This window comes from Saccoglossus kowalevskii, chromosome 14, assembly GCF_978046115.1.
Source record: "Saccoglossus kowalevskii chromosome 14, keSacKowa6.1, whole genome shotgun sequence".
Taxonomy (NCBI): Eukaryota; Metazoa; Hemichordata; class Enteropneusta; family Harrimaniidae; genus Saccoglossus; species Saccoglossus kowalevskii.
The window spans coordinates 11,486,024-11,508,980 of record NC_140654.1 but is presented as its reverse complement, the minus strand read 5'-3'; the positions used below and the strand labels follow the sequence as shown (position 1 = coordinate 11,508,980).

The window sequence follows — 22,957 nt, the reverse complement described above, 5'->3', positions numbered from 1 at the left end:
GTAGACACAGATGAATCGCCAGAGAGTATAGAATTTGCGATCTATGTTTTTCTGAAATTGAAGACGAGTTCCATTTTCTTCTAAAATGCCCAAAACTCAACACATCCAGGCAGACATTACTCCCCAATCTCTCCAGGACCATGCAGCATACACCTTGCAGGATTTTCACAAGATAATGGCACCAGACAACCCGACTGGTATTGAAAGTGTTGCGTTTATTTTGTTTTCATTTATTTAAAATTAAAGAAATTGTAATTTGAGTCTTTTATATTCTATTTTCAAACCTATGACAGAAATGTAATAATTTATTATTATTGCGTACATGGGCCAGAGGCCTAAATACGAATAAAGTTATTATTATCATTCATACATGTATATGCAACTAAATTGTTTCTATATAAATTATGATTTTTTTTTCATTTTAATAACTGCAGGTTATAATTGTGGGCATCGAGATATCTACCACGAATACAAATATTAACCGCATGCGTTTATGCAATTTAATCTAGTGTCACATGCAAATAAATGCTGCTCTTTATTGGTTACGTCACTAGTGGACATGTGTTGATTTTCAAGTTGTGTACCCGATTTACACGCTGAGACTTTATGAAATGAACACAACTTATAATGAGGTATTTTCCAATATGGTCAAAACGCCAAGTTTCATTTACTGGTTTGGTACATGTTTGGTACATGTAAATTATCGTGTGGTATCGTGTAATATGAAAGTTGGTTAAACATTGTCATTGTTGCACCTATTGTATTTAGTTAAAAACACTCGAACAATGTAATAATATGAGGTTATTGGGAGGATAACCTCAAAGTCTGCACGAAGAAGGTACAGCTGGAGTATCGACCGACGCGCAGCACGGTGTACTGTCTGAGACATTTTCGTAATAAGCTTATTATTATACATCTTTTTCTGCCAAGGATACATCATGGGAATGCAAAAAAAAAAAAATTGAACAGAATCAGCGAACTTCTTTGCCTGGAGCCCGGTTAAACCATGTTGGCAGCCATGTTTGTTTTTATTCTTAGAGGACGCTTACGCGCGTAATCATTCCATATTTGGAATTCCCGTTTCCTAATAGGATAGGTTGAAAATTTATGGTGTTACAGTGACAGATGTATAATAATATAAAGGATGCATAGAGAAACACCCATTTGGGTATTCACATTAAACCTACGGAATGTGTCGATTTTGGAAGGCGGCGTGCGCGACCTTATTTAATAAACACATATATGAATTGGTGGGATCAATGATTGGATGGTACCTACGTGCAGGTGCATACAGCAAGTGACCTGATTAAACGGACACGTAAATAAAAATTAGTGGAGGCCACTGATCGGATAGTACTTACGAGCATGGGTATGCAACACACAATCAGATTAAACTGCAACTCTGTATGAAGGCCGTATAAAAACTATCTAATCTAAACTACCTATGCCTGTGTTTTTGTATGTGATTTTGAAAACATCGATGGGCTACCACCAAGTGAATGTATACGTATATAGACGACCTTGCTAACTGTGTCACCAACACTACATCTGAGGCAGTGAATCACGACGGTTACTAGACTCACACGCATGCACACACACACACACACACACACACACACACACACACACACACCCACACACACACACATACACACAAACTTACACAACTGGATAATCCCAATTCGGAGTGGGGGTTTATTATAATGATTTTTATTATTTTGTGAGATCTCTTTGTAATATAATATAATATAATTATTTTCATCTATATTTATTACTTTACGTTGTTAGCCTGCACAGTTATTATTTTGATTGTTTAATATTTGGTTGATTTTACGTATTTCATTCAGGCCAGTTACGGCTAGCTTCGTGGAATCCAACTTTTCTAAAGCGTTTTTGGTTATAACAGCGTTGTACTCGTTGAACTTGGCTTATTTCCGTTGATGTACCCTCGTTGTTAGATAATGGTTAAACATCCTGAAATGGGTTACAAGTGATGGGTCTCGATATGGCCTGGGATAAGCAAGGAGCCGACAGAGTATGTACATTTGGTTCTGGCTTTAAAACAAAGATCGATTGCGCAATAATGGTCACTAAATCTGCAATTCTTTTCTATGCTTGACACATATCTCTCTATAATATTTTATGGTTTTATATCTGTCATAATATCTTTCCGTTATTGATCACGATTTTCTTAGTTTTTCTAGTCACAGATGGTGCATTGAGATGGATAAGGGAAGAAGACTCTGCACTTTTTGTGTTTTACCGAAAGTGGAAGACGAATATAGTTTTTTGTTGCAAATGTCCCTTATACAAAGATTTGAGATTACTATTACAAATACCCATCATCTATATATAAAATTGATTTCACTTTTCAAGTATAAATTCGCTGGTTTAAAATTGAAGGACAATATTATTTCCAATTGACTAAGGTGGCATGAACATTCTTCTGTTTTTCTGAACTTCTTATATAAAGCCAACAGCCTACAATACTAAAATATGAATATTATATTTTTAGAATTTTTAGAAATTGTATAATTTATTTGACCGTGTCCTTTGCATCTGTGTGTAAACTGGTCTACGTAACAATCTCTCGTAACACTCATTGTAAGTCATCCATAAGTGTATAAAAGTGTGCTTGGTAGCCATAATCCACACTAGTGTGTGTAATGTGTTCGTGTCTTTATATATTTGGACCCCTCGACAGAAAAGACTACGAAATGCGTTGCCTTTTGAACTCGTAAAGTAATAATTCTACTGATCTCATCAATAGAGTGTGTAACCCTGGCTAAACTGTACCACTTAAGAGTGGTCCGTTAGCAACTGTTTTTATTTCAAAGAAATGAGTTTCGTGCACCATTTCGTCCTTGTTATTGGGTGATTATGATAATTGCTGTCGATTTCACATTAACTCTAAGCCAGTTTTATTTGATTATATGGCGATCATTCGACTTCCAAACCCTCCAAAATGAACCTCACATTGCAGAAAGGGTTTACGAAAGGTCAAAAAGGGACGAAAAATACTTATATCTAGCTAATATAAAGTAATATAATATAAAGGAATATAAAGTTTTTTGATCAAGTATTTCATGTTTCAACGTTTCAACCTGTTATTGGTATTATATGTGTGCCTGTTTTGATTTGCGGTCCATGTATTTAAGATCACAATATAACGATAGGATTTTTTCAAATACTTTCATTGGATACAATAATGGAATTCAGTTCATCTGCCAAATTTTGCATGTGTGCTGAATCTGTTTGTCGTGAGAGTGAACGGGTTGGTAATGTTCTATGGTATAATATAATTGTACATATATGGATATAATGATATAAGCTGTCATAGATTAATAATAAACACAACTGTTTTATTTGAGATTATTGGGAATAATCCACGAGAACAAAATAATTTAGTACCCAGCATAGCTTACTAGTCAAACCAGTACGAGAAAGATATATGGATCCCTATGTTTTGCATGAAGGGTCATCAGATGAAACGAGTAAATACATATCTGCTCTACATGTAGGACCAGCTTGTAGGACCCGTCATTATCTAATTTCTCACTCAGTATAGATAGCCAAGGAGTTTCTTGAGAAACAATGCACTTTTTGAAAGTCATTATATTTCTACATTAGCTTGCAAAGCATTATTATTTTTATAGTTATGTAATGTAAATGTTTTACGATTATAAACATAATTATATTATTATTTCTTCAGTGTGAATTTCGTTTTATGAACAGCAATTTCGTTTTTTGTTGCAAGATTTTGAGAAATATTAACGTATTTGGACGAAAATATTATCCGAAAAAACATACTCTCTATAGCCTATATATAACATTCTCGTTTACTTTTCTATACAAATGTATTTCGTGTCAAGTATTTTTTTCTACATTCAAATAATCTATGCCATAGTGAGCACATAGCGAGTTTATTAACACGTTGCCAATAAATAATGTATAGATTAAAACAATTACAGTGCAATTATTATTGGGTATAATGTATCTCTCAATCAGTACGTATATTTAATTTTATTTGTAAAACATGTAATTAGTGGCAAACAAGAGTGTAACACAATACAAATATTTCCGTTTTCAAGGACAGCATTGACATTTAATCGTAATTCTATAATATAACCTCACATGTTACTATTCATACAAGTCTTTGAAATGTAATACAAACTGTAAATGCTCTGCACTGTGCTCCTTCTGTGGTGAATAACTATACGAAACATAAGTATACGTCTGCCATTAGCCAATAAGGAAAAAAAGACATCTGCGTACAACTTTGAAAGACCATCAATGTTATCTACTATACATAGCAATAGCCGACAAAATAACAAGTACGTGCATTTACTTGACATTTTCATTGAAAAGGTTGAGAAACCTTTTCCCTGTATGCTATCTTAAATCCATTATTAATAACGACCGGTACTTCTTCGAAGATATGATAACAGTATCCCATTTGAAATGAAAAATCGCAGAAGAAAAAGCATAATTGCGAAAACTGCCCAGGGCTATTAAGACATTATAGTGTATGATTTTAATATACGTATAATTGACGAAAAATTGCATTTACTTGAATATGCATTATACACTATTATCCGTGTGCCAACCATTTGAAACACCGCCTGACTTATGATACGTTCACATATTGATAAAATTACATTTTACCCCAAAAACATTAATAAGAAAATATTTCATTAAATAGTTCGTCATATATTTGTAATATATGTATTTATATCAGCGGAGTGTACCCTCATGCACGATGTGCAACCTTTTACATTATAATATGTCAGACATATTTTATACGACTCGCCGACTATATATAACACAGTAAGTACTATTATCGTTATAACATTGTGTAATTATGTACAAGTTTGGTCCGTCAAGACAAATTGTAATTCTGTGAAGTTGAATGTCAAAAATCAACACGTATTACCTTCACTTCACGTAGTACGGTATTTCCTATACGATGTATCTACAGGGTAATAACATACACGTCTCACATATCTGAACTAAATACAACACAGGTTAATTAAAATAATTTAGGAATATATTACCAGTAAATGTTACAAGGTTTGTATTCACTACCATGGTTTTTAAATACCAATTTTTAAATTAAAATCACCAACTGACTTTATTTACATCGTGTCATATCAATATGCGCATTCCTAATCAGTAATAGAATAATGTAAGTTCAATGTCAATGTACTTATGGGCGTACATATCTGACATTTTATACCATTCGTAGTAATGAGCAGCTGTAACAAACAACATTTTAAAGCAAATAAAACACTAAAAAAGCCAAGATACGTCCATATCAAAAATTAACCCGTGGGATGTCTAATTCTGAAAACTAATTCCCACATTTGAACAGATTACTATGATGGATCTAGCAAATATGGTATAGTTGTTATCTCTATGTGCATTTTTAGGCATTCAGTGAATAAGACTAAAGTATTATTGACAAAAATGACCCCAAATGGGGTTTTACAGGTTAAATATATTAAAATAAACGAAACCTAGCAAATATGAATAGTGGAGTAAAGTGAATATACTGCTGATATTAACAGTACAATGAAATTCAGTGTTAAAAAACTTAAAATTGGTTTGTTGTAGTATATACGTAGTTATCCACTGTGAATAAAGCACCATTGGTCACCAAGACTCTTTATATTAGAGCAACATACACATTGTAGAGGATATAAGTTACGCAACTGTACTGTTTATCATCGACACTCGTGTTCTCCCGCCTGCCCTCGCTGTATTAGTCGCATAGTATCCCGTCATTGACGAATCTTCGGCAGATACTTTTGACCTTTTGCATTTATAGAAGCATGGAAACAGTTTTCTAAATTCTTTTCTGAAGCTCTCATTAAAATATGCGTAAAGTATAGGATTAATCCAGCTGTTACAGAGTATGATAAACACGCACAAATTGGAGGGTGCTATCGACCATAAGAAAGGCTCCATTGGAAAGTCCACGGTCCATGCGTAATACAACTGCAATACGTTGGAGGGAAGCCACGTGATAGCAAACTGCAACACAACAAAACTTAGCATTTTCACGGCTTTTCTCTTGTTACGGTTGCCGGAATTCGTCGGGGCTTTGCTGAACCACAAAGTGTACACCATAATAGAGTATAGTGTGGTTATTATAGCCAAGGGAATCACATACATAACAAGGAAATCGCAAATGCGCAATATTTTGTCGATTTCAAAGTCTGTGACATAGCAGAAATGGTACATGCTGTGAGCGATGATTGTCTCGTTCCCTTTCTCTATGTAAATAGTGTTGTTTTCAGATACAATTCCGACTGTTGCAAACTTGCCGCATGAATAACCCAATGCACATACCCATACTAGTATGCATCCGATAGCTGCGTGCTGGAGAGTCAATTTCGGCCTCAATGGCTGAACAATGGCTCTATAACGATCAACTCCAATACAAAGCAGAGAGAAGGTTGTACCACATTGCGCCGCCCAGTGTAAGTAAGCTGTTATGTTGCACACAGCTTTATTGGATGTTTCCATGCCGTAGGCGAATGCACCGATGTGAAATGGCACAACTACGACTGCAATCAGTAGATCAGACACTGACAATGATACAATGAAAATGTTTGTTGCCGTGTTTCTAAGCTTAGGCTGCCGAAACACTGCTATGATGACCCATAGATTTCCAGCGATGATTAAAAACATAAACAGGACACCAAGCGACACTGTCACCTCGGGAGGTGTATCGAATGCGTAAACTTCTTCCAGAAATGCATAATAATCAAAACTGTATTCAAAATCGAAAATTGATTCGTTCACTTCCATATTGTACCTGTAAAACAAGAAAATAAAAGGTGAATTGTACAATTTAATTAACTAATTGATTGATCTGGCATACACTCAGCATGTTAAACGTACATGCATTTCTGATGAAATGACAACTATAAGAAACAACAACCAATAGGATTACAAGGTTGTTAACGGTCAACCAGTGCTAATTAAATCAACAATGCCAAGTCAACAATCATTGCGCAGATATCATTGCTAGAACGTTCCTGTGGAAGACTACACATACGCACTGGGTCACATACATTTAAACCATTTAAACGATAGCCATTGTATAGTAGTCACTTGGAGTCACTGGTAGTCAGTTACCAAGCTATAGTAGCAGTCCGGACTCAGTCAGAAATAAAAAACAAAATAACAATGTAGTTTGATAGTTTTTAAATTACTTAGAAATACAATAGGTAGTGACAAGTCAAGTCTTATCACGTTATTGGCTTATGAATGGTTTCTGTATTGTCTGACTACAGAAACACTTGTAAAGTAAACTATAAAGCAATAAAGAGCTAAATTGAGATCAGCGAATTTTACGGGGTCTTTGTTCGAGGACACAATCGTGCTGTCATGACTGTCATGCTTTACGTCAGAATATGTGTACAGCCACACTGAAGCATCAAACAACAGCAATATGTTAACAATGACTGACTAATAACAATACCGCTAAAAATGGAATGAATAAGTATTAACACATTCTCATTTCACATATACTAGACTAGATCTAGTCAACATAACCAAATTCAAGTGAGACCTATCTTAATTGTAGGAAAACAATTAGTGTGCCTATAGTACATTCAAATCCCAATCCAAATTGTATATATATCTGAATATATCACACTGAATAATCACGTCCAAATCACACATGTACTATGGGTGAAATATTTGACCACGCTACAGCTGAGATTAAGCCAACTAATCGGTTTCGTGTCCGGAACCAACCCCAACGAGCGAGGTGCGATGAGGCGTGCAGCATAGCTTAACTAAAATATAAATTCCTTTAAAAATTCAGACGATCAAATAGCAATAGTGACTTGACCACTTATAGAGTGACATAAAATAATTTCAAAGCATATGTAGAAATAGGAAACGGTCATTCAAACTCAAACATACATGTTGAAAAGCAATGACATTAAATCTGACCGAAGGTTCAACTACTTTATGGCATGAACAAACCAATCTCACCTGCAAATGAACTTAACATAGCTCTAATGGAGAATTTGCAACTACAAGAAGAAAGATATGAACAGTGTATTGACAATATGCCTCATGATTTAAATGCAAATTTTAAATTGAGAAGGCTGTCAGGTACTTGCCAAAAAACAAGTTTTCGGCGAAGATACAAAGAAAAAAAATATAAATTTTATTGTAGATTTGTTGATTTCGCAAAGGCGTTTGACAACGAGAAAGTGAAAATAGTTTTACCATGATCATGATATTAGGATGCTCCCTCAACACAAGGATCTTGGTGCAAAACTTAAACCAATCAAACAAATTCGAAAACTAGGTGGTATGACTAAATAGGAATGATTTTAATTATTTGAATACATTATCTTATCTCGGGATATGATAACGCTTCTCAAATTGAACAAGTTGAGAATCCATTTCGTAAATTTCTACTCGGTGTAAGTACTAGCTCAAGTGATGTATCAGATGTTCGCGTAAATCACGAAATAAAATACATAAACGTGACACTTTTAAAAAAGTGTGACAGTGTTCCCGAGGCTTCTCGGTTGCCGTAAACGTGTTATCACGTCGGAAATTGGGCATACAATGTAAACATTTTGCCATTTTGCTTTGGATTCGGCGGTGCGGAGATCACAGTTCTTACAGCGAATTGAAGATTTGCGCAAAAAGCATTCAAGTCTGGCGCGACAAAACTGAATCTTCCCCAAATTCTGTTGCTATCACAAATATAAATCGTCACTTGATTAGGACAAATATTTCTCTTGCATTCATATTTCAAAATTGCGTTATTGATGTTACGTTGTTTTTCTCATAATATGCGTAATGAAAAGGAAATACATGTTCATGTGAAAGACATGTTCACCTTTATCAAAGATTGTGTGAATACTGTGTTGAACACATTCAATTTAATATTGAAGACGAATATTATTTTGGGTTTGTATTTTCCCTGCTATCACCGTGTAGTTTTGCATTAAACCGGCTTACAAATAATGTTTTAAATTTAAATTTAAACAAATTACCTAGTTATGCGAATTTTGCCATGAAAAGCAGAGACTGAATGTATGTCACCTTTATCGTTTTATAAACGTATTATATTTAAATTAAGTTGTATTAGTTGGTTATTGCAATAAACATGACGATATATTGTTTAGTTCCATATTTGGATACAGTAATTATTAGGTGCAAAATGATTTTACAATACTAGAAACTATTGTTTTGTGCATAGTATAAAATGTTCACAAAAATATGGAGATTTATTTGTAATCCTATGTTTAATTTATCATGACCTGACTCCAGCACAGTGTTAAATGTATATGTACATTCTTGTATAGTTTAGTGGGTGCACACTCATTGTTGATAGCTCACACGCAAACGCGTTTTCTTTTTACCATCCACAACGGTGGCGCTTTAAACAAGGTAATTAATGAATAAGAGAAATATTTTTCTGATAAAAAACGACCACGAACAAGGTGGCGAACACGTGATTTTGATGCGATAATGCCTTCAGTGAGATGTTGTGTCTTAATCAATATTTATACACATGTATTATCAAAGTGACATGGAATGAAACTCAACGGAGCATGTGCTAAAGTGTAATCTTTCTCGTTGAAAATGCAAAACTATATACCATATAAATATGGCGAAGATATCGTATGTAATTAAATACTGCTTTGTTTAGTTATTACATAAAACACACGTAAAACACATTTAAACGAGCTACACTTTTACTCTCCACTTCAGGCAATCTGCTGCTCGGTTGTGAATAATGTGGGAACTCAATGAATACACACTGGTGCCCATGGTTACAAGACGCATTCTAATTGTGAATGAAGGCTTATCAATGGGCAAACGATAACAACCTACCGCCGTGATACGTATGACAATGAGAGTATTTATTCGTCTTTCAGAGATTATTATTTATCCCCATGGAGTATAAATAATGAGGAATAGGACGTTTGTACTAAGTCACGTGTTCACTGCATGAGGAAATCTAAATCATTCCACAAAGAAATCAGCGTGAAAAGTGACAAATGATGCAATAGAAATGAATACAAATTTTCTAGTGAATGGTTGGTTTTTACTCAAGACACATCGTGCATGACTCGACCTATAACGATAAGGTTATAATACCAATCAGTACTATAGAATACGACAGTTTTCATATTACCACAGTTACTTTGCAAGGGGTTATCTTTGAGATTACAATAACAATTAAGTTAGGAGACATCGATACATGTTTTGACTTGTGCTACTAACATTTCTTAGACTTGCATTATTCATATACCTCTGTGATGAAGCTTCATTTTGATAAAGCCTATATGTTGCATAAATAGCAATATGTGTTATAAACCCATTGCAACAATTGCCTGCAATAAGCAGATTTCCGTAGATTCGATTGTGATAAAGTATTAGCATCATATGACGCCATTAAATGAATGGGTCGCGTGTGATATTATCAACAATAAAGTGCAAACGTACAATCAGCGTATGCATGTCACTCCACTGGGTTGTATATGTATACAAGCTTATACACAAGATATATACCCTTTTATATAAATATTGAAAAGTGAGATATAAAAGCTATATGATAATTCTACACATGGCATAGGTAAAATTCAAGTTCGTGGTTACGATATTACTTCAGCTTACGTACATTAACAAGACATGGTGCAGCCAGTGACAAAATAACACAGAAGTCAAGGTATACAACCAAGAGGTGATGTCAGGTGTTTCGAAAAGAATGATTACGTCACGCACCACACGTAGCACCAGTGACATAAGTGTTTCAACAAATGTGAGAGTATATTCAAACAAAATATTGTTTCTGGAATCAAATATAAAATTACCTGTTGTATATTACACAGGGTTGTCGATTACAATTGAAATTCTGCACATGAATAAAACACAGCCATATACATATTGTCCCTCTGTGTTCAATTATTTGAAACTATCAGTTATATTACCATATTTAGGATTTAAATAACGTAAGGTTTCGGTTCACTAGATGTTCTCTATTTGCAATTTAATAACATCGTGCAGTCAATATCTCATCCACTTGTTATGGGAGATAGAAATTCAAATTGCAAAATCATTAGACAATAATGGTTTTGAAACGACGATAGCGCACATAAGACAAATTAACACAGAAAAAGAAAAATCGTTGGCGTTGAACCCATTAAATTATTTTATACTTCAGTCATCATACCACCATCAGTGTAACGGGCGTGTTAGGTCGTTGGGAGGAAATTTGTTGTATTGCATTGAAATATTTTGTTTGTAATTTCTGTCCAATCAGTCTGTAACAATGTACCTAAGCCTTACGCATGCTATTTATATCGCAATCAATCAGGGTATAATAAAGTGCCAAACGTATACACATATAATCTTTCACATAGTATGAGAGGACGTTGGATACTAGCAGGAAATTAATATGCTGTGAAAGCGAGTCTTATTATGGAATTCACAAGACGCCCTTTAGCAATAACGGTGCACGCGATACAATCATGCCTACATGTCCCCAATTACGAGTTCCGCGGCGCTTTGTATTCGTTTTCAGTGCAACGCTTATTTGAATTGTACGTCGCAACGTAGCATGTTCTATATCTCGTTCATGCTGTTGTACTGCGTTATCTGTTACGCGTGAATGGTGAATTCATATTTGAACAGCATATATGAAAAACAAACTGGTTTCATTTTTATTTCAAATACTAAACCTCACTCACTACACATAAACCATACTTGTGATGCCTACTTGCAGTGTTCCCCTGACAGTAAAGTCAGTACAGAGGTCACATAAACAATATATATATTCATATTTATCAGAAAGGAAACTGCTAGTAATCTTTTTTTCAAAGCATGTCGCGTTATTGAATCCCCGTCAGGTATATGTAGACAATGTCGTCTTTAACACATCTACATGCATTAAATCATAGTATCTTCGCCTTCTGGCACATATCTACGTTTAGGTGAAGTATGTTAATTTTATTCGTTGAGTATATTCATATTATAGTTATTTTTAGAATATTATGCTTTTGAAGAAGTTCATTATGCGAAATGAAACGTGTACAACAATTCCTAAAATTAAGCACTTACAATGTACTCGAATAAGTGTTCAATATAATCCCCAGAATAATTTTTAATTATGTCTACGTAAGGAATCCTCCGGCGTAAGCGCTTCAATTTTGTCATGTTAAACAAAATCTTCAGGATATTGATTTGTTAAGTGGGGTATTATTCACAGGCTGCTTCCAGTCCGATAAGTGACGAAATGTTACTACTTAAATTACATAAGTGTGAAATGGGTGAAATGAACAATCTGATATCTCCTTGTACTCAAGCGAACACATATAAAACATACTTCCATAACTGAACTTACCTTGCGTCTGATAATAAATTATATTATGTTCTTAGCAACGATGTGGTTTCCCCAGTGCTGGCTCACAATTGTTCAAATATGTCGCTAACATTCCGGAACTACACACCCATTAACTGAAACTGAAGAAGTGAAATGACACGTTAATTACAGATGTTCTGTAATTAGCCACGACTGAAATGATATCTGACATTATTTTCAGTTCAATTATTATCGACATGTTGTTTTGATCAAGATTGTTGTCAAGTTGATGTCCTTTTCATCTTCTAAAAGACCAAAACTATGCAACCATGAACTTATTGTACTTGTTAATGGCATTTTAGAGCGTTTAATTGCTTTTACATCGCACATGACAACCAATTGATTTGCATTACCATACGACGTTATACATTTCATCATTATTTGACCTAAATCACATATCCGAACATGAAAACTTGTTCTGTGTCATTCACTCTCTGTTGCTAAACAACAGACGACGGAATATAAAACGTATTATCTATCAATAATTCGACATCAAATAAATACCAGAGGAAGATGAATTGCAGCGAAAATACAAATATATTGGCTGTATGGTGTGCGATGATCCATATCCCTAGCTAATGTACTCGATCATCCATAACGATCGAGTTTCACAATACAAGCCTCATTTCTCCAAGTTGAACGATGTGCCTCGTTAAAACACGTCTTACACTACATAAATAAGTTCGGTTCAAAGGTGTTTGCGTTACCAATACATGAGGTTAGTATATTAATAGGTGTAATCAACTTGAAATACATAAATACTGCGTTAGCAAGATAGTAAATAGACCTTATGCACTTTCCCCCCTCATAGGATCATACATCTCAATCATAATGGAATGGTTGGCAATACCGGATGTGCTGGAATTCACAAACCACTAACTGTCCCCCATCCGAATAGCATGTTTGCAAGAAAAACGTTTCGCATTTTGCCGCCGTTGATGTCTCCATAGCAACTTGTTATTGTGAGTTAACCCCTCCATGACTTTAGTCCTCAAATCCCGCGTATAATCTGATTTATCCATTAATGCGGTAAAAATTTCTGATCGGCACGTCATCAAGGAAAGTATAATCAGTGTGCTAATGGCTTGATTTACATGTCACTTTCTACGCCAAGCTAAGTTCAAATTCTCCTGCGAATATTTAAAGCCAAGCGTACATATGGGGATATGGGGTATGCAATCAAATATAATCTTTTATATTACCTTAATGCATTGAAATATCGTGATACTACTTTAAAAATGATATTTACATGAAGTGCATGACAATGTTCCTGACTACATTACCGTAACTACGATTGCAAGCACCTAGCCTTAAGGCAGAACCTGTTAGACTGCGCCATAAACAGTACCATAAAGGCAGTGCATGTGAGCAATACCATAACGGCAGTGCATGTGAACAGTACCATAGGACAGTGCCATGGCACAGGGTGAATTAGACAGCTCCATAATACATGGCATCTAAATTTAAAAAACAGTACCATAAAGAGACAGTGTCTGAAAACAATGTCATTAGCAATTAACACAGGAAAGTGACAAACCACAGTATAATGAGTCAGTGTTTACAAGACAGTGCCAGCATGCTGTACCGAAAAAAACATACCTACTGTACAAGACAGTCACTGTGATTCACTAATATATTTCCCTAATTGTATGCGTTCAATAACACAATGCGATGGAGACTCTCCATTTGTATACAGTAAAATATACCAATAACTCGCATAAAGACCAAAATGTTGGCCATTGCGTGTCTCATAAGATCTCGCTGAGGTGTGAGAAACCAGGCAAATGTCATTGTTCTTTTTACAACGCCACTGACACTCAATTCGTATGTGTGTTTACCTACAGCAGCGAACTGAATTGACACTCAACACATTTGCTGTTGTCGTATTTTTCGGCATATAATTTCTGTGAGTGATATCATACCACGTGCTAGGTCGTAGATACATAGTATTACACTAGATCAAACGATCATTTATTGTTGTGGGAATTATTGCGACAAACACATGTGATCACAGGGTATTCATCCGGAACTATGACCAATGCCACAATCACAATCTTGAGATTCGCCAGAAATGTGGTCAAACATCGAAAACTTGTCTAAACCTGGCCAATTACTATAACCGCAATTCGACCTATCACTATAAAATACAATAAGTGTTAATGACGTCGGTGTTCTTTTACACAATCACAAATGTGTCACACCACAACATAATCATTTAGTAGCTGGCTTTCGAGTACTATGGTATATGATTATATTAAAAAAACGAATGATGTAAGCATATACTTAGTAAAACGTTGAAGTGACTTAACTGTTAACGCCGAGTGTAGGGTAAGCTTTTCAACCCAATCACTTTCGTGAAGAAAACAAAATAAACCATTCCTCGTAATCTGTGAGACTAGGGACATTGCCGGGCTGTCAAACCTTGCCATGTCCGTTGATGAAATTGATCTTGATTAAACTGCGACATGTCTATTTCACTTGTATTACGATACGCATTGTACTTACTACACTATAGTATAGTAATTAGGTCTACACGGCCCACTTATCACGGTTACGCATATATAAAGTATTTTAATTATAGAAAGGTCAACGTAGTGTCTTAGTTAAACTTTTCAAACTCCTTCATTCAGTAACGTTTACTTGTTTGCCATGACTCGGTGGCATATAATATTCTGCGATACTTTCATCAATGGACTAGGTGCTGAATTCGGTCAAGGAAATAATTGGTCGATGACAATGATTTAACGGAAAATGTAACAGTTGTTAGACCTGGTAAAAATTTAGAGGTGTTTCCATTGAAGCCTCCGCTTGATATAGATCACGTAACACGCGACAGAGTGGCACAAGGTTTTGTGTTTATAGTTCCATAGCGTCCATGTAAGTCATTTCTCTGGAATACACGTGTCATTGAATGAAACCGCCAAGTTAGGAAAACCAATATTCGCATCAATAGATGTGGGGTCATATGATTTGAAAACCTTTTTCAATTTCTTCATCTGAAAAATGCTGACTTGCTGGTATTTGACAATGACAAGTTGAATGGAAACGTTTTAGAATAAACCAGTGATTATCGCTGTTCAGTGACACCGACACACAAATCACTAACCTGTCATATAAAATAATGTTGAGGACACGTTATAGCAACGGCATTCTCTACCACACATCGTTAAAGATCATCGTATAATATAAATAATGTGAATATTCCAATTTCGGAATAACACGCTAGCAATGAAAGTATAATAATTTTGCTGCTAACCGTAAACGTCCGACTGTTGGAAATTATATTATGAAGCAATCACAAATAAACCGTCCAACACCTATACCAATATAAATTCATAATTATTACGAACATATAAACATGCAAGATAATATTCGAACGCACGACTACGACAATGTACCTTTCCTCAGTAAGCATGCAATTCTACCGATTCACAATTATTCTAAATAAAAAAATGACTTTACAAAAATCATTCAAACACAATGTATATATCATTATTATAATCATAATCATATCATTACGAATATAATTCAAGAGTAAAACAAATTACCATTCATGAAACGTTCGTATTGACACTCTCCCACTGACAGTACATATTTTATCCCATATTTGACGACTCAGTATGTATCAGTCTCTCCACGATTCACCTTCTCAACTGCTATAATGATCCGCGCGTCTATGTGATGTGCATAGTACGTTCTCAAGAACAATATTATATTTCCAACGGAAATGACGTAGTATGTTTTCATTTGCATATGTATTCCTAAATATGACGCAATATCACGACCATTGCCGTTGCATTTAAATATTTAGTTTACCTGGTCTGGTGTTGCCTGTACGATTTCAAAAGAAAATATAGCATAATTGACATAAATTACACGTCGCAATGTCACCGGTTATTTAATTTATTTGCGTGCCAAGTTGTCATTATTTTTGAATGATAGAATTCCTTGTTGAGTTGGATACCAAATCCTGTACTGTAGCGTTATGACCCTGTGTCACTGAAATTAAAACTAACTTTCAAATTGGCCACATTCGTTCCTTTTACAATGAACGTGACACACAGTTTATCTCGTATCCGTAAATAATTGGACGCCGCCATGGTAATAACATTGAACGTCAATCAGCACAATCCACAGTTAATTGAACAGATTTGGCATCTACGTCTTGGTCGTCTGTGACACTAGAAGAGATAAAACTATTCCAGGAGATGCGTGGGTCTCATCAATGGCTGTAATACATTGTTGTTTTCATCTGAGGATGAAATCCAATATCTTGTTTTTTTCTGCTCAGGCTATCCCCGTTGCAGTCGTTTTCACATAGAGACTAAATTGTAAATTCATATTACTAATAATTGCTGTCAAACCCGCAGTTGCAAACCTCAGCTGTTCTAGTTATATGATAACTATTATACTTTGGTTCTTATATAATATTATCCGATTTATCCATTATGGTTAAATACGTTTTGCACTTTATGACTTGAAGGCATATTTGTGGTGAAAGTACTGACGAATATGCTCATTAGGGTGGTTGCATTGTAGCCTGTGAAAATATTCGAACCAATGTGTTTCTGATTTCGGCTTTGAGAGATAAAGTTGCTGTACTGTAACGAATTCAACGGAATTGCGTTCATTCTAATTACTGAACATATTACTCGGCATTAATATAGTGCAATATAAATTTATCATTCTCGTATATCTGGCGTGACATAATAATGACGTAATGAAAATATATGCACCATTTGTAATTAATAATTTTACAATTAAAACATTTTGGAAAAAATGATTGGTGTTGATCGAATGAAACTATGATTTGTATTTATTGATATTTTAAGGATTTTACTCAATTTGATTGATATAAAAACATACTGAAAATCATTTCTAAGTGTGGGTAGCTACTCCGTAGGAGTGCACTAATATTTCACTCTTGCGTAGAAATTACACGTATATGTGAGTTCATTATTTGTCATCAGTTTGAATGTCAAGACATCCAGTATAAATATTGGCTTCCGAATCCAATTAGATATATAGTGAAAAAACAGCCAATTATACCTTGACAGTGAAATACACGATTAGCGATGTGTATGTCCTCCTATTATAATGTTTCTGATACACATATACTAATCGCCAAATGTGTATTTTAGCACACTGTGATATACGTGGGAATAATAATATTGAACATTATTCGGCACCCTTAATACAACCTTATGATAATTAATGTGCACCACTTCAACGCCTACATCAATGGAAATACGGCGAACGGTCTTGTAGGTTTACAATCACTGTTTAGCAGTGCAACAAATTACTTCTGGGCGCAATCGCCTATTTGTGATTTCATAATGTATATATTATGTTATTTATTTTCATATTAATATATATATATATATTGTTTTATTATTTTACGTAGCTTATCGATGAACAATTGAAACAATATACCATGTGCGACACATGTGCCAATTGTACATAAACTCCAAGTAGCAGACCAATTTCTTTGCGTTGTCATTCTCATACGAATGAGCGTTCGAGACACGGCGACGCCTATCGCATGTTTCTACGTTTCAATTTAAGACACACATGTACTTTTGTACGATTTGCCACTTAAATGAACTAATCTATGACACAATTATGTTGTCGTTATGCCTGTTATGATTCTGACTTATATATAGCCGACTTCGTTATTTTTGTTCATATATATTTGATTCAAACACGTTGTTACCAGGCGTTGACGAAGTATATACCGTATTTGTGAACAAGATATAATTACGCTATCTTGATTAGATTTATCATTTTTTTACACAGTCGTGGTTTACTTATGTAGAGGTTTAAAACAAAATAATATTGGAATAATATACTACTGGCGCTGGGCTTGTTGCAATTTGTCTGTTTCACTAAAATATTCAACTGAAAGTAAATGTATTAAATACAAAACACGAAAGAAATATGAACCTAAACACGTTTCGCATATATATCGTTTCCTCTGATGATTCTATATACTTTCAAGATCTACGGCGTTGTTCAAAAATTGGAAGAAACAAATCATTCTCCGCGACTTTGACAGGGCGTTAAATTCCTAAGCTATATCGGGTCACGGCATTGACATTCACTTGTAAATCATGCTGTCACACACTATCAATAACGCTAGGAATATAAAGTAGGCAAATGTTCTCTATCTAGCAAAAGGACCATTATACTTAAGTCTAAGATGCACTTGCGGGTCAATACACTTCGATCTTAAGAGACGTGCTTGACGTTGTTCGGTGTATTTGCAAGTGTCATCATGCATGTGTCTTTTCTCAGATGCATCTCAAGGACAAATCCGTGGTTAATGTCAAACATTACTGTTGACACTTGTGGCGATTGTATTCCCATTTCACGTGCATCAAGCAATAATCTCCATATTTTACAGTGCTGTTGTCACATGAATGAGTGACACACACACACACAAATCATTTTTCGAAACTAAACGGAAGAGATCACCCGTGGCGCTCAATTTACCAGTCTGTTCTTTGAAACGCATACAAGCAATAATTGCATATCGGTGGTGTATGTATAGTATTGTATTTCAAACGCAATAAGCAATTTCCCAATAATTGGCTTAGTGTGGTCATAGTTTTGTCACTATCAGCTGATTATATAACCCACCTACGAAAGTAGTGATATCATGCTTCCATTCAGTGGTCTGCATGTTTTTCACATAATTTCGATTTTGTAATAAAAATACTTTCATTGAAAATACCATGACTTTAACAGTCTTACAATGCCATAAGCAGTATTTAATAACTTGATATTATCGGTTCTTGTATTCACCCTGTATTGGAAACGCGCATTTTTGATCAATAATGCACACGCAAAAACAAGTTGAATAATTGCAACTAAACGTACATCGCGGAATTCAGACACACACTTATCTTTCTATATTCATGCAAAATGCACTTTCTTGGAAATTTCACAAGATAGCCGATATTAAAATTGCAATTGACATCGTAAAGTTAAATTTATTAGGAAAACATGTTCATTAAATACTAATCGTTATCAACTGACTTCAAATAAAAATAAACTAATTGTATTTCGATGTTCTAATTAGACTAATTAGACTATAAACTAATAATAAAATGATTTTTCATAATCATTTCAAATCTCGAAACATAACGTGCAATAGTGAACCATGATTGAATAAAAAACGGCGTCAGTTGTCAAGTTATTATAGCAATTATTAAATTCTATAGTAGTAAATCATAACATGAACACGCACAGCATTATGTAAGCACTAAGTTTATACAAAAAAATGCCATTACATTAATCACACGAGACTTTATACCACCCTGTGAATTGCTGGCTTTGCCAATGTGTACTTGGACAAAAATGTCTATTATGAGAAAACTAAAACATGGAGCAGATATACACGGCGTTCAATTGCAATATAACCAACAATTCTGCAAAACTTGGACGATACCATGCACAAATTTTTCAAATAATTCGCCTATAATATCAATTATTTTATAAAATGATCATAATTGTAGAATCGTATATTAAAACGACGTCAGTGTAAGATAAAATACCGTCATCGTATTAGTACTTACTTTGAAAGATTGCCCGAGTATCACTTGTCCGTCTGAGTCACTACAAATGAACGTCTGCAAACAGGTACGGAAGATATAAAGCCGGTAACCATAGCAACGACGACAAACCGATGTGATTGGTTTGGCTGAATATGAAGAGTTAAGCTGTGCTGCCTGTAAAGTATAGTAACAAAAACAACATCAAATAGTATCCATAGTGATTTTCGAGACACAATTCCGTACTATCTTCGAATTTAGAAGATATACCTAATTTTGGACTCAATGATAAGCTCGAATCTGATGCTGAAAAATGTATTGTTCGCTGGTAAAGCTGCAGGGAAAATATCACGAATGTACTTAGTGAATAATAGTATATGCAGTATTCCTTCACGCTGTGATTGAAATGCCGTTCTGAATCATTTATGATTTTAGTGAAAACGTGATTATGGAAATAAATGATATGGAACCATTTTGTTGAGTTTAATGCTTCTTTTCAGAGTACTTGATTGTTGTTACCATATTATAGTATTACATAGCTGACTGTGAACTGCTGTTCCATGCACAGGACAAATGGGTGACGAGTGGACGACTATTACAGATAAGGCACGATTGTATTTCTTTCAGTTTTTCTAATTTTCATATTTCATATTTGTGGTAATAACAATTCTAAGTACTTTTATAATAACGAATTACTCGGCGCATGCTTTGAATTACAATTATCCTTTTCAGTTATAAGTCGGGCCTCATTACAATTATCATCTGAGCTTTTACTAGCCAGAATAGGATGTGACTTTATAACTATAGACGGGATATGGAGATACAGTGTAGGCCAAGGTTTGTCTGTAATTTACACACTTTCATTCCATTGTCGCACAGTATATGCAATACTACAATTGGTTTAATGGAATTCGTGTTACAGTGTTATCTGTTGTATAGCATTTTATCTCATAGCGCCTAAGACATATTTTATACACGTGTTCTCCACGCAAAGTTATTTTCTAAATTTCAATATAGTGTGGCGACTGAACAACGCAAGTAAATAATTGTTGTGAAAGATGATTAATTATAATTGATGAAACTGTGTGTACTTCATTGCTCATAATGTGGGTAAATTATATGAAATATGAGAAGCAATGTACAAATAACATTCCATATTTGGACAACGCCACTTTATCAACGATATAAGACCATTCGGATATTTTTATTTTACACGTACTCAGACATTATTGAATGATGTTCGTTGATGTTTTTTTATTTTTAATATACTAGTACCAAGTACGATAGTTTTGTAATTCCCAAAACAAAAATAATATTGCACAATTTAATTACCTTATAATTGTATATTTTCAATTCTGCACTGAAATTAATTTTATATAAATAAATTTTGTACGGATTAGATGGCATGAGAATCAGTTGTTTTTGTATTGCTTAAGACCCATACATATATCCATATATTTCTTTGATGCTGCATTGCACTGCAATCGTTTGTCTATTACATATTTGCCCTGGGTTTGGTGAGTTTACCTTATTAGTTTTCGATCAGTATGTTGAACATTTTCACTTTCTTAGGAATATCTTTATTTGTTGTGGACGTTGTCCAATATATCTCACCAGGCCACCACACATCCCACATATCCTAATCCCTTGGCAATAAATCGCACCTTCACTAAAGGTCAAATAATGAGTGATTATATGAATATGCAAATTTATTCAATCAATATTTACTAACACAGCCTCTCTTGATTTAAAGCAGCTGACATAAAGAATTAGTCTTATAATGTACATTGGGATTGATGTACATCGATTTTAAGTCTTACAATAAATCAAAATTGTTAAATGTAATCCACCTGCTCATTATTTCGAATACACACTATACAACGGTATGTGCTGATTCACAACAACAATCCTCGTTTTGGGTCGCACCCGCTCCCCTTGTCACACCGATGGCAAGCCATAGTGGTTAAACTGAATCTAGTTTACAAATGTTATTCACGAATGCATTAAGCATGATGGCTGTCCTATTCAAACAATGTGTACGGGTTATGTATTCAATGTTCAAATAGTCAAAAATCAATACACTCGTCGTCATATAGGCATAAATAAACCATCGTCGTTCTGTGGTCAGGGTAATGTGTGATACTACATTTCAAGTGTATAGTAATGAAGACAGTTGTTTCGTGTTTAGTAAAATGATTAATTATGTAACTGACTGACAACTTAACCAGCGAGTCGATCAATATATATTTCAACATCAAATATGCTCACGAGTAGACGCTAATAATTTTGATATTGTAATTTAAATTTATATAACAAAATTGGTTAAATCGTAAATTCATGTAATAAATGATAAAACAGTAAATGTATATTTTTTACATAAGATCATTTACCTTTTAGTGGTTTTCTAGTTCCCATTTGAAAATATTTCTCTTATTAGTTTTGTATTAGTATGTGTGGCATGTAGTATTATCGCAGACTGTTTTGTCGTTGATCAGTTTCCATTGAACTTCATAGTGTTGAGTTTAACTAGAATTGTAAGATACTCACCAAAAAGTACTTTAAACTACCGTCTATCTATGTTGGCATCTATATTCATCCGTGTCAGCCAGACACGCGACGCACATTGACAGTGTCAACACTGTCAGATGTAGACAACTCAGTACGTAATTTGAATGTTGATTTGATAATTGAAAAAAACTCCTTCAACACTGACACACTTAGTTGGTCACATAATTACATGCGTGAACACGCTAGTGATAACGTAATCATAACATCTACTTTCAAGTCTTTGGTCAGTCGGGTTAAGAGGTAAATAAGCGTGACGATGGAGCTCAATGAGACATGTTTTATTGTGTCATGCAATTGTGCGTGGTGATGCATTGTGATTAGGTTATACACAGTTGGTGAACACGTGTCATTCCATTCAGTACGTTAGTACATTAAAGGAACATTGTCTTCATGAATTCATTATTGCACAGTAATTAAGGAGGGTTTTTGA

The 22,957-nt window shown here is 34.6% G+C and overlaps 1 protein-coding gene across 1 annotated transcript; it reads right to left on the bottom strand.

Moving 5' to 3' along the window:
- Nucleotides 1-4,077: 4,077 nt before the first annotated feature.
- On the bottom strand, nt 4,078-20,017 carry LOC100313672 (neuropeptide receptor-like protein 1). The gene is given in 3 exon segments (NM_001168131.1): nt 4,078-6,820; nt 12,389-12,507; nt 19,984-20,017. A coding segment is annotated over 1 exon segment (1,110 nt). The 5' UTR covers nt 6,814-6,820; nt 12,389-12,507; nt 19,984-20,017; the 3' UTR covers nt 4,078-5,703.
- Nucleotides 20,018-22,957: the final 2,940 nt, after the last annotated feature.